Raw genomic sequence first — 13955 nt, 5'->3', positions numbered from 1 at the left:
CCGTCTGCTGAGTAGAATAACATCTTCATTCACAAAAATCAGAAAGACATCTTCCAACCTACCAGTTCTTGCTTATCATTAGATTAAATATGATAATAACAGTCTGAGTTTATATTTGATATTCAGGTCCTATAGGGATGACAGTCATGGGGAAAAAAATGAAGTCTAGTGGGGAAAAAACCTTTATGATTTCACATTAAATTAAGACAAGAGGTTACTGGTTAATTAAGTTTCTTTGACAAGTGAAGTTGTTTATACAAGGCAACAGCCTGTAAATACCCAGAGAGCTCTTGCACATTTTACAAAGCATTTTTATAAATGTAATTATGCATACCAACAAGTTACCATTTTCTATTCTGTTCTCAATACTTGAATAAATTGCATATAAGTGCTACCTGTACATTGCACTGTAATTCCCCAGTCAGTTTCCTACCAAAAGGTGATAAATTTGCCTATTGGTGATCATGGCTATTTATACCCACTTGTATGCCCAGCTCTGAAATGTATACAAATATGCCTTGACATCAGTCACATAACTGGGGCTATTAACTTCTTTACAGTTAAGCACAGGTTGAAGTCATGGTCTAAGCAAGAACTTAGTACCCGAAAAATTATGGTACAAGAACTCTAATCTTTATCACAACTTATGTTTTAGGCAGCTGAGCTGGTAACCAGTGAGTTCTTTGAACAAGGAGACAGAGAAAGATCTGAACTGAAACTCACCCCGTCAGTAAGTTTTTGTCACTTCTGAAATAGTTATCCACTTGAAAAGGATAAGAAAATATCATTGAGTTCATTCAGAAAAGATAACTGTTTGTTATAAAAAGAAGCATCTTGAAATAAATAAGAGTTCTGTTGAATAAGGAGATTCATTGAGAACCATATATTAAAAGCTCTCCAGTCAACTTGGTCACTTTTGCTTGGGCTCAATGGGATGAGCTCAATTTTCTTTACCTAACCCCAAGGTTATTCTGTCGTTTAATTTTCTAAGAGATGGGTATTTGAATTCTGTGTATTAAAAATTAAAAAAACACCAGATACTTAGGGACATTTAAACTTTATGCTGCAGTTGTCTGATACCTATGTTATTTGATATATCAAATGCTGAAAAGCATTTCTGTAGATATGCAACTAAATACAACACTTTGAAAGGATAAATTGGCATTAACTGGAATATAGGCAGATGGGTATAAAGTTTCAAACACGAACTAAGAAAAAAAATCATAAAGATTTTCAGTGAGTGATTTGAAGAGAAAGCCTCATCCAGGTTAAATACTTCAAAATGTTTACAAACTTGTCTGGAGGAAATGGGAAAAGAGAAACTAGACAGTCTTCTAAGGAATTTAACTTACAAGCTATTTACAAATATGCTTATGCTTCCAAAAATAAAAAAGACCATTCTAGTGGCTCAGATTTGTTCTAATTTGGTAACTGGCACATGAGCATACTACCTGTGGGGATGTAATGACGTCAAAAAATTTAAAAAGCTTGTAGAAAATGTTCAGATAGAGAGTTGCTAGTCAGCAAGATAATTTGATGATATCTTAACTTAGAACTCATGGAATTTTTTCTTGCATCATCCTTATGAAAATCTGAAAATTATTTTTGAAAAATACTGTCCTTTTAATAGGAAACACAGAAGTATCCTAACTGACATGCAAGAGTCGAGTCTCATTTAGGATTGAATCCTCGAATCTTAGCTCCATGTCTTATTTAGATAAACTGTGTGATAACTGTGTATGTCAGAGCAGGCCACAACTAGAAGACTTCAACCATGCATTTACTACAAGGTAGTTTGTATAGTTTGGAGTTTCTGGAATGTTGAGTTTCCTCGGGAGACGTCAGCTCAGAGGAAATGGGCCCATAGTAAAAACAGATTTTCCGCATAAGACAGGAAGGTTTAAAACTTAGCATATTCAGAGAATAAAAGAAGAAATTTAGTGATGGACCACTAGAAGGAGGATTAAGATCCCATAGAAAGAAAACTGATGGACCAAGTAATCTCAGGGAAGATATGGAGGAAACTTATGTTTGAACTCTTCAGAACTAAGTTTCTTCCATCTTCTTCCACAAGGCAGTAAAGCCAATAATTGAGCCTCTTAAACATCAACTTAGGTCTCTCTAATTTCCTCTTTAGAGAATGCAGCAGGCAGTGAAGTAGGCTGTATCCAGAAGAACAAATTGATAACTACTCCCCAGACTGCTCTGTTGTTTCCCCATGCTTTGGATTCACAGACATAGCTGGTTCTGCAAAAACGGTCTGTAATTGGGAGGGAGGGAGGAAGGGAGTCAGGCCAGATCCATCACTGTTCATTTTGCTGAGCTGGAAGACCCTGTGCAAGGAAAAGAAAATTTCTCCTCAGAAGGTATCTACATTTCTACAGGAGTTTGGTTTTTTTGTTTGTTTGTTTTTGTTTTGTTTTGTTTTTGTTTTTTAAAAAACTCAACTCCAACTGCAGAGCATTTATTTTATATTACAGAATTATAAAATTTAAATACATTCAGCCTACAAATTTTGAAACAGAAATGAAAATAAACAGTTTATTTTTCATGCCAGACAAAGCAGTAGGAAGACTGCTGCAAAGATTGATTATGGTTTACAAAGTGTTCTGGTTTTGAGAATTTGATCATAGCTCCGAAGTGCTGGATGATGTATCTGTAAAATACTCCAGTGTAATAAAGCATGACAGTTTTGTTCCCTTCTCAATTCAGGCCATTTTTGATCGGAACAGGAAAGATGAACTACCCAGGTTGCAGCTCGAGTGGATTGATAGCATCTGCATGCCATTGTATGAGGTAATTTTTACTTACTGCTCCTTGTAGAGTCCAGAGAAGATTGTTCTTGCCTCTCTAGGGAAAGAGAGTTAGCTTACTGTGCAGCCTTGAAGGCCTTTGGAAGGAATGCTTTTATCTCTCTTTGACTTTACCAAAAGTCTGAATTCTATGCAGAAATCTTCAGTTTCCCTGAAGGCCAGTAATATCTGCAAATATAATTTCTCTCCAAGTTATAAAAGTTGTTTAGGCAACTATTTATTTTATGTTTGACACAAACCGATTCTCGTCATAGCAAGGTGTGGGGTGTGCTGTGGAGTGGTGCCGGTGAGCTGGATTCATTAGGTGCTGCTGTCAGACTTGTGCATGGGCACACATCCAAATACCTGTGAATCAGGAGACCCAAAGGGAGACTTTGTGCTCCCTTCTGCTTCCTTTCCAAACTGTTAAGGGGCACTCTAGGCTACGCCTTTAAGGTCAGTGGCAAATGATTTGTGATATATGTTGTGTGCTGCTTAACTTGGAGTTTAGTCTTTTAACAATGCTTCTGCACAGGCTGCTTGGGTGTTTGGTGTAAGGTGTAAACTCTCAAGTACTACTTAACTAGGGCTTTGATTGACCAGAATAATGCTTCCCTCTTTTTGGATTAGACCAGCTTCAGAATTTGATTCCTGTGTAACATGAACTTCAAATTTTAACTTTTATCTGTATAGGAAGCAGAGCTACACAGGCAGAATGATAAATGGAAAATAAGGCTAAAGCAACTTAACCATTGATAACAGTGTCTGCCAGTTTTCCTCCTATACACTGAAACCCCACAGACCACCTTATGTCACTAAAGACTGCCAGTTAGGTCATTGCTATCTGTAAAAACACAGGGCTGGCCATTTTGGGGAACCGCAAAAATATTCTCCCTGCACCCCAAACTGCCTCATATAGCAATAGCAAAAAAGGTAAGAAGGATGATCTGCTTACCCTGCCCTCCGTACCTCGTGGCATCTGAGGCTGCCACTGCTACTAGTGAAGGGGCTGCCCAGTAGCAAAGGCAACTCCTGTTGTGTTACAAGGAGAATACATGCTGGTGTAAACAGCAGGGTGGACTAATGCTTTGCTTTGCCTGTAGATCCTGTCCCTTCCTCAGGTCAGAATTTGTCATGATAAAATAAACTGTAAATCCATGGACTTCAAACAACGAAGACAAAGCAAGCACAGAAGATCCATAGAAACACACTTTTTATTTTAATAATAAGCTCATCTTGGATACCAACAGGGGAGAGGGAGAGAATGACACTGGAGGAAAACTCTTAAAAACAATGTTCCATTCAATATAATAGTTCATATTACATTATAATGCATATTATACCAGAATTCATGATTTGTAATCCAAAAAAGTACAATAAAGCAGGAAGAGCTGATCATCAGACCATCCTCTGCAGGAGAAGACTAGATCTGAGCACTAATGCTCTGGTTAGTTAGCTCCATCTTAGCAGGAGATCTCTGGGGAATATATTCACATCTGATTTCCCTGCTTTCTGCTGTCTTTGCATCATGCTGTGCAGCTATTAGCCTGCTGCTCAACAACTTAAAAAAGAGACACCATCAAACCTGGAAGTCATTGCAGCACCAGCCTTAGGGGTAAACAGAAAACTTCATGTCATAGTATCACGCTGCGGGAGATTCTCTCTTGAATGTGAAGCCAAGTTTTAATTTTCATATCCAGCTTAATCAAACCTCAATGCACATATCACATCAGCAGTGTATTCAGGCATTGTAAATCCTCTGGTTAGGGCTGGCTGAACACACTACAACTATGGGCAAGTCTTAGATTTTTAATTATTTTTTTTTCAGTCTGAATATATTCCTTAAAATTCTAGCCTTTATGATGTGTTGTAGGGACTGCATGTGGGGACAGAATGGGTTACATCATTACAAATACAACATAAAGAGGCAGAGTGGCAGCTGACAAATTAGTAAAATCTTAGCAGTGCTCATAGAGCTCACTAACATAGTGCTTATAAAAACCTTATATTTGACAAACAGTTGACGCTCATTTTGATACCAAAATTACAACATTAAGCCATAGAGAACAAACTCAAGGCTTTTGCATATAGTTATTTCCATGCAAGTGATTAGAAGTCCTGAATCTGTATGGGCAGATCCTGGCGTCCAGAGGCCTGAAGGGAACTCTTCAGGGGAACACGTGCTTCCATACCAACCCAGCTGCTGTGGCGGGACCCCAACGCTGTGCTCCATTTTACTTGACACCCAGACTGTAGAGATGGTCCCAGCAATCAGTGAATGCTGGCAACTACCATTACAGTGAGAGAGAAGTTTTGCTATAAAAAGACCAGCAGAGCCCCCCAAAGTTTTCTTTACCCAAAGTAGTCCTGAGGACAGGCTATCCTTGGCAGCTGCACATTTCTTAAGTAACAGCATGGAAGGAACTTCATAGTGCACACTTGCAGGAGTGATCTGACACCACCCTGGTGCCACTGACTATGCTGTAACAAACCCATACCTTCTCCAGAGTCCAGAGCTAAGTCATGTGTCAGAGTGCCCACAAGGAATATTTGATAATTAAAACACTTGGTATATAGACTTTGCAGAGCTTTCTAGAGAGTTCTGGCCTTCCTTGCCTTAAGCGGGTTTTTTTCCCCCACTTTTTTTTTTTTTTTTCTCCTTCATTTTGAAACATTCTTTGGGATTTAATCAGTCTTCTGGGGAGATTTGTCTCTACCTCCTCCATATGCGTCTGCTCTCCTCAAGGTAGCTTATGACAACCCACCCTGAGATGTAGTTTTTGTCCCAAGTAAAGGATAACCTAAATCTCCTTTATTAGGCAGATGTGTATCATGGCAATGTGATAAAGCAAACACATGGCAGGAGATGTGTACCTCTGCTCATCTGGCTGGAACCATTTTCTGAGTGTGGCCCATTTCGGTTCCTGTAAGGAGGTTTACAAATGACTAGTAAATTCTCAAGATCCATGCACCTTCTGCTAGCCATCCTGTTTGACTGCTGTTTGGAATGCCAGTCCAACCCTGAAGGAGGTTACAGCTGTATAAAATGTGCTATATAAGCTAATGTGAAGCTGAATATAAATACATAATAACTGGGATAAAAAAATAAGAATAATTATACACAGATTTCCCATATCCAATTGACTAAATCAAAACCTTTTTGTTTTTACTCTGTAAGCCTGACTCTTGGCACAAGGTAAGTTGTGGCTCTGCTCCCTCAATCTGTCCCACATTTGCTGCTCGATGTGGGAATTAAGCCACCTCCAATTTCAAAATACTGTAGTAATCAAATCTATTTCCTTCACACCGTGTATCAAAGGATTGTGAAGATAAAAGCTTCCCTATTTTTTGTTCATTTCTTTTTATTACACTTGGGACATTATAATTTTATTGAATTTACTTTTTTGTTACCGTAGTGATCACTGATCAGAGTATTTTTATGTGACAGTGAAGTTTTTGCCTTGAGTAGCATAACAGCCACCCATTTACTCTGAAGTTCTGATTTTAGGGGCTTTAGTTACGCTTTACTGCATCACATTTGCTCTTTATTCAAAAATGCTAGCAAGAAAAGCATTCATCAGTAGACAGATGAGAAACAAGCTTATTAGAATAATCATTTATAAGGAAAAAATGCATTTTTTTGATCTGTAGAGCATTTAAAATCTACTAATGTAGCTTCAGTACGGAGTAATCATCCCCTTTTTTTGGTACACTATGTAAAGGAGAATCACATGCAACTAAAGCAGAAAATCTGACATCCTGCTGAAAATAAAGCACTATGGCTACACTGGCAGCTGCGTTCACCATGCAGGGAAAGTATTATGTACTTAGTTGAACATAAATGTTCGTGTTGTATAACGGGAGCACCATTTCAATCATTAAGACAAATTACTGCTCTGAACCTCCTGTAAAGAGATGCTAGGAGTTTCAACACCAATAGATTCCCCTCCTGGACTCTGTGGTGTGTGCGTACCTAAAACAGGATCAGCCACAGATTTTTCCTAACTCAGATCAGATTTCTCTGTAGGGAGCAGACAGAGCAGGAGAGCGAAGATCTTATTCTTTTTAATCATTATTTTTCTCACAAACAACATCAAAGCGTTAGTGATTCACTTCAAACAAAAGATGCTAACAGAAGCCCAGCTCTGTTCACAGCATTGTTAGGCAGAGACAGTAACACTATGAATAGCAGGGCCAAAGGCCATGCACTCTGCTTCTGGGCAGATAAATACATAGTCAGGTAGTCAGTGAGAATGACAGCAGCTATTTAAATTTAAGGGAGATGTCTTTGTGGAAGATAAAGAAGCTCACGGCATATACAACTTATGCGTGCCTGAGATTGCCCTGCTCACCTCTACCTTGGTGCTCCATTGAACTGCTCTGTTTTAGTGCTATTCAAGATTTTCTTGGGAAGTAGGAGCTTTAAACGCAGAATGGTATACAGAGTGAAGCTGTATTATTCCTTCCAAGATTCTAGGGAGAATCTGGGAAGAGCAGAAACATTTATTTTTAATTCTAGCAAATACTTTAAACGTTTTAGACTTGAATGAAACATTGAAGGACAGAGCCCTTCTTTATAACAGTTTGACAGACTTAGAAAGAAATCTAATCACTCCAAGTGCTCTGATATGCCTGTCTTCCTACAGCCAATAACGTCCTGCCTTGTAATTAAATCCTCTTTAGAGTAATTCCTCTATGGTGATGTAGCTGCAGAAACATCTATCCTACTTGTTAGCAGATATTAAAGGAACAGGGTATAATAAGTGGCAGAGCTTCTACAAAGTGTAGGAAAAAAAAAAAAAAAAAAAAAGACAGTCTCCAGCTATTATGGCTACATCTTTGCTTTAATTTCTCCAGTTCAAGAATTGACTTAGACCCTGAAATAGAACTTCATATTCACACACAGTGATTTTTTCCAAAAGTTTATACTCTAGCTACAATTATAAGGTGGGAGATTAACCTTTTAATAGTCCCTTGCAGAAAAGAGGAAAAGATATGCTTTAAGAATCATGCTTACACTGCCATGTCCTGATACAGCCCTTCTTCAAATACCAAATCTATCCTTTTCCCTCGGTCCCTCAATGACAATTTTGCATAAGGAAATATCGCATAAGAAAGTCAGGGTTTAGACCACTCCTCTGGAAGTCCAGAATGGGCTGTATGGTATGGCTTAGTACTTATCCAGGCAAGAATCACTGGATGTAACCAAAACAATTTATTGGTTCAAAAGTCTCTGTCCTCGATATAGTAATAACTAAAATAATAATAATAACAATAATAATAATAATAATAATAATGATTTAAAGTACAAAGATCTTATCTGTATGTACATTTTGACAATGGCTTGCTGTACCCAGTATTCACCCAAAACTGGGGTTGCTGGCACAAAATTCAGAGCGCTGCTGTTCTATTTTGTTTGCACTTAGTTAGGGGGCAGGGCTAGCACTATGTAGCGAGCTGTTCACTACGAACAATACACAGCCATTCACTGAAACATGTACGCACGTTCTTGAGAAGTATTTCAACAGAAAAAAAAAAAAAAAAAAAAGTGGGTCGGTTTGGGGAATCAGGACTAAACTGGAAGAATGTGTTTACAGGGAGGAATTTCATCAGCTCTGTGTGATTCTCATTGAAATCAGCTTTTCCCTTATAGTATGCTGAGGGAAGAGAAGGATAGCTTTTGGTAGATCCTAACGAACACCAAAAAGATGTTAGCAAGGGTTACTTCTGATATATGGCTTGGACACAAAGAGTGAGAGAGAATGCGTCTATGCTTCCTGGGACTGCCTGGCTGACAAGGATTAGTAAAGCAGATAGGTTTAGGATGCAGTTTGTGATACACCATGGACTGAGGCTGCACACACATTGGCAGATTAAATTAGTCTCACTTTCTGTTGAAATCCAGGGGGTAATATTATCCGAGGAAGAGCAGGTGCAGCATATTCTGCTGTGTTTGTAAGAAATCTGGTTCAGAGGAAATTTAATCAGGCAAATTATGCCACATGCCAGCGCTGGAGGGGAGTTGGTAGCTAAAGATTATGTTAGGGATGAGGGTTTGTCACAGAGAAAAGAGACTTTGCACTGCAGAAGGATCTCTCTGTAGCCTTGAAATAGCAATGTGGCTGGGTTCAGCACATTTGTTGCCCTTGCTGCTTGTCTACCAATGATGAACATAAGCGAGGCTACCTGGAATAAATGCTCTTGAACTCTCAGAAAACTCAGGTACTCTGACTGTATTACAGCTTACAGTAATGGGATAAATCATCAGCAGACTGTTTTTGTTACCTCTTTATTCTTAACCTAAGAGTCTATTTTTTGTGCTACTCATATACTAATGGAGAGAAAAGGTGAAGAGCTATACAATAAAAGAAAACCAGAAAAAGAAGAAGGAATGCTTTTACTTGTAATTTTGAAAGTCAGTCACTAAGTGTGATATGGAAAGGCACAATTTTGCTGGTTTTGGAACAAGGATTTTTGTGCCAGTAAGTATCACAAACAGCTTTTTACAAGAGACACAAAGATCTTCATCCTCTTTTTCATTTCCTGAGAGCAGGCAGGGCTTCTTTTTGGCTTTGGAAATTATTTTTGTTAGGATTTTTGTAACTTGGTGAGATTACTGATGAAACATTGTATTAGTGTTGACAACTTCAGGAATGTACCAGTTTTCCCAAATTGGTTGAAAGAAGGGACAGAAGAAACATTTTTCCCTTCAGACAAGTGTACTTCTTCAAATTACTTCTCAGTTATCTAATGCCAGAAAGATCTCAACTGAAAGGGCAGGTCAACAACCGAGATATTTGAGAGAATACAGAATAATGAACATTTGCCATCAACTTCATTGAAGCTTGGCTTCAATGAGGCTTTCACCATGATCTGAGAGAAGTGAATAATTCATAATACTACAGTTTCTGTTGCTGTTTTATTTAGGATTATCTGCTCAATGTGTTGCGAAGGACATGCAGTCGCGTATGGAAATGCATATAAAGATCTGAGGAAGTAGATTGAAAAGTTGGCAGATAAGGTAGAAGAGACAGCCAATAGCGGGAACTCAAATTGTACAGCAAATCTGAAGGAAGATAAATGGATAATTTAACAGCCATTCAGTTTTCAAGAAAGACAAAGCACAAACTACATTGCATCAGAAAAGGACTAGAAATGATGATGAATGAAACACTTCAAGTGTTTAACACAACAGAATCACAGTTGCCTGCAGAATTCCCAGCTGAGGGCAAATTCGAAGAACTAAATAAGGATATGAGGCTGATACGGTTTGAAGAGTTTTTCAAAATCCATTTAATAGTATGGCAGAAGACATTGATCGGCTGCTTGGCGAAAATGTTGAAAGGAGAAGGGGTAGAAACATTTTATATTTCCACACTTCAGATGTAGAATCAAAACCATAAACAGTAGAGACAAATAAGTTGTTTATGAAACACTAACTCTTCTGAGCAAACCCTCAGTTTCATGAAATTATTATGAACGGATGAATCATTTACAACTCTAGCAAGACATCAGTTGAGCTACTTCAGTAGGTACCACTCCTATATTACTCTTTCCCTTTGACAGCAAAGCAACATTGATATTGGTCAGAACACACTTTGCTACCAGGAACTCTGTACACATTCCTTCCCCCCCGAAGTACTTGGCTACCAAGTACTTTGTCTTTACTACCAGAGAATCTTATAATCACCCTTCCATAGTAGGTACGTTTAGTTACAAAGTAGTGCAGCATTATTCTTGCTACTGTACCATCACCAGAAATATAACACTGATTCACAGCAGAAGAGCTGAACGCTCATATGTGTATTAGATCCCTTCCTGTTCACAAATAGCTCTCTTCCCCACCACTAATGACTTCTATATGGAACATAAAGGAAACTCCCATTTTTTATCAGGAAAGTTAGTAGTGTATTCATTTCACCTAATTACAGTTTTAGGCATTAAAAGAAAAATCACTGGCAAAAATGCAAAAACAATCCACATCTGCACTGTGTATTTGACGCCCTGGAAATGCCCTCAGCTAGCCCTAGAAAGAATAAACAAAGTCTCCATCAACAATGAAATCCCAGTCTTTCCCCCCCCCCCCCCATGAACTCAGCCATCTCCCAAATACAGTAATTTCTTCTGGAACCTAATGGTTACATATGACCATAAATCAGTAGGGCAAATAATTAAGTCACACGTGCACACAGTCAAAACTTCATATACATTAATCCCTGCATCTTCTCTATATCACTGTATTTTATGTATTCTACCTACAGAAGGTAAAATTTTATCTGTTTCTTTGGTTTTAGTACACAGGCATGCATGCAGAAATGCTTTTGTTTTTTCTTAACATCTTGCATCAAATATTTGTATTATGAGGTTCAAATCTGTGGATGACTGCAGTACAGATCCCTTTTATCTGAACTAATCTGAAGTTCAAGGATTTTCAGATAGATGGCTCACCTTTGGCCTATGTATTCTTACATGAAAGCCACTTCAGCAAAACTCAGGAGTCCAATTCAGCTTTGCTGTAACTGGTCACGACTCTCTTGACTTCAGCAATGCTTCATATGCTTACACCAGGTCTGAATTTATCCCCATGGCTTCTCGGTCACTAGTCCTCCCTTCCAACTCAGAAACTGCCTGCATAATAAAAGTGATTCATTAAAAACCACTGGGTTCCAAAGCAGAGTGAACACTGCGACCTATAACTTTTTGATATGTGTTCAGTCATAAAACTGAATTTATATGGTCTTATTCCATAAACTCGCTTTACAAATATTAGACCCACAACCATACTTCCGTGAGCCATAATCTTGTCAAGGCGCGTAAGTTAAACAAGGTCACAACTGGGCAATATTTGGATGAGAACCTTTTAAAAAAAAAAAAAAAAAAAAAAAAGACACCCTCTGGAGGTCCTGCAGTGTTCATAAGCTAGGGCATGCAATGCGCCCCTTAAAATGATTTGGTGTTAAGTCTCAGAATACAACAAAATGTTGTCTTTGTTTTAGCAGTAGATTAGATTCTGGCCACATCTGTGCTGCACCTTGGCTGGTGCAGATAACATCCTTTCCCTGAGATAATGGTGATGTAGCAGCCACAGCCCTCTACCCCCCCACCACTGCTCTTCCACCCAGGAGGCAGATCTACCAACAAATGCCCCTTCTGTTATCCATCAATCCCACCCTGAAAGTTCTGTTTGGTGGTTGTTTGTTTGTTTTTGGTACTTCTACAATTTCTGCATTCTCTATGCTTTAGTTACAGTGTCAGTTGGGTGCTGTAGTGCTGAAGTGCCAGTAACCTTCTGTTGTAGTGGAGGAGCACATCCATAAGAAGAGCTTGCCTTGTGAAAGGATATCATGGGCAGAGCATGTCACAGTCACAAAAGAGACCTAAATCATTGAAGGTGACAGGAAAAATTCAGAGCTGTACAGTAACTTTCTGAGAAACAGCTTAGCCACGTGCCTGAGGTAACACATGGATGCAGAAGAGAATTGCAAACCTATCTGGCCTTTCCTAATGTTGGAGCACAAGCCACCAGCACAACCGCTCTCCCGGCATGCTTTATCACTCTGTGAAGATGAGCAGCTATTACAGGAAAGGGGGTAAACCTGTGTCAGCTGTTGAACACCAAGCCTCTTCCTATTGAAGCAAAGAATAAATTGGCCCTTAAGAAGCTGGGTAGCAAATTAGACAGCAAAGCAGTTTGTACAAGGCATGTATCAAAAATAGTGGCATGGAGGAGCAGTACATCAAGGGGGCTTCATGCAGTAAAATGGAAAGTAAAAGTGCAGCCAGGAGGCAAAAAAGCCTGACTAGGCTACAGCCAAATAAACCTAAATAGCTTTAGGAATAAATTGGTGGTTTAATCCGAATCAGGAACAGGTGCTATGCATGTAATTCAGTAAATGGTAGAGAACCTGCCAGAAGGGAGAGAAATGTGTTGCTTTTGAGATAATTTCCCAGAAGCTTCATAAAAGAAAATTGATTACCGGAGTTTAATAATTAAAACAGAGCCAGAAATATAGTAATCAAATGAGTTTTTAATTACATCTCAAGCAGAAGTAAAATCCAATTTGTGTACTTTGTATCAGAAAAGTCCTACTTAAATGCTTTGGTAGCTGGAAAAAAAATAAAATAAAAGCTAATTTCCATAGGAATTATAGTAGTTGGTTTAATTAAAAGGCTAGATCAGAATGAAAGAGTCCCAAAGTGAAAGGATACTAAATACAGAAGCAGTGGTTTAAACATCAGATCAATGTCTGAATAAAGACATTTTATAGATTAAGTGCAAAATCTGCGCTGTCGAGATCCCTAATCTAAATTAATGTATAACAGAATAAAGTTTCTTAAAATTACACTATATATTTTGTCAGCTTTCCATAGAATTAATTGCTTGTGCTATGGTAAAACTGAATATCGAAGACACGGTTTATTCTTTCTTAAATATTCCCTTTAATTTATTTTCATTACAGTTAATGTTATTAGTTAATCATTCTTGTTATTTACCTACTGACCTCTGTTGTGTCTGGGCTCTCAAAGACTCCATAATATGCAGTTAGGGATACATTTCTGGGAAAGCTGTGTATTTCCTTTTGGATTTAATAACGTTTACAGTTCCTGAGATGTGGTGATTACAGGGTGTGGGTGCTTCCTGATTCTATTACTGATCAACTGGGGCTTCTGCTGTAGCCAACACAAAGGTAGTTGACCTCGGCAGCTCAAGTACCCACTGTCCTCCCGGCACCTTTGGACCCAGGTGAGATGCAGGATGCCTGTCAGAGGCAGGTCACCTACCGTAAGAGCATGGTACATGCCTAAGCGTGGAGGGACAGGCAGTTGGTCATGCCCTGATCCCTGTTTGCTCCCTGGCTCTAGGATTGAAAACGTGGTTTTGTGCTAAGTCTTGGCAACAAAATGGTACGGAAAGGATGCAGCCATAGCCTCGAGTGGAGCAGACACGCTGAGACAGAGCCTACTGTCCAGTGACCTCCTCCTCTATTCTGCTTGTAGGCAGATACAGGTTGTTGATATGTTTGTGATGGAAACAAACTGCACAGCATTTTGTGCTTGTAGATCCTGGGGCTGATGGGGTGTGAGTACAGAATGCCGTGTTTGTGCAGAGAGATGTTTGAAATATTTTCAAAGGCAGGATAAAAATCTTAAGCAGATACTGAA

At 38.8% G+C, this 13955-nt stretch overlaps 1 protein-coding gene and 1 long non-coding RNA gene across 3 annotated transcripts in view; one reads left to right on the top strand and one right to left on the bottom strand.

Annotated features, from left to right (window-relative positions):
• PDE11A (phosphodiesterase 11A) overlaps nt 1-13955 on the top strand; it is a 134844-nt gene that overhangs the window by 113904 nt on the left and 6985 nt on the right. For both annotated transcript variants that reach the window (XM_072041009.1, XM_072041010.1), the window contains exons 18-19: nt 660-730; nt 2713-2796. In XM_072041009.1, the coding sequence (XP_071897110.1) occupies nt 660-730; nt 2713-2796 (155 nt within the window). The remainder of the gene's footprint in view (nt 1-659; nt 731-2712; nt 2797-13955) is intronic.
• The window catches only part of LOC113844128 (uncharacterized), a 46979-nt gene continuing 41680 nt past the window's right edge, over nt 8657-13955 (bottom strand). The window contains exons 3-4 of the long non-coding RNA XR_003498381.3: nt 11241-11420; nt 8657-10818 (exon numbers count right to left, since the gene is read on the bottom strand). This is a non-coding gene — a long non-coding RNA (uncharacterized lncRNA). The remainder of the gene's footprint in view (nt 10819-11240; nt 11421-13955) is intronic.

This window comes from Anas platyrhynchos, chromosome 7, assembly GCF_047663525.1.
Source record: "Anas platyrhynchos isolate ZD024472 breed Pekin duck chromosome 7, IASCAAS_PekinDuck_T2T, whole genome shotgun sequence".
NCBI lineage: Eukaryota > Metazoa > Chordata > Aves > Anseriformes > Anatidae > Anas > Anas platyrhynchos.
The sequence above is the reverse complement of the archived record's forward strand: the minus strand, read 5'-3'. Positions and strand labels throughout refer to the sequence as shown.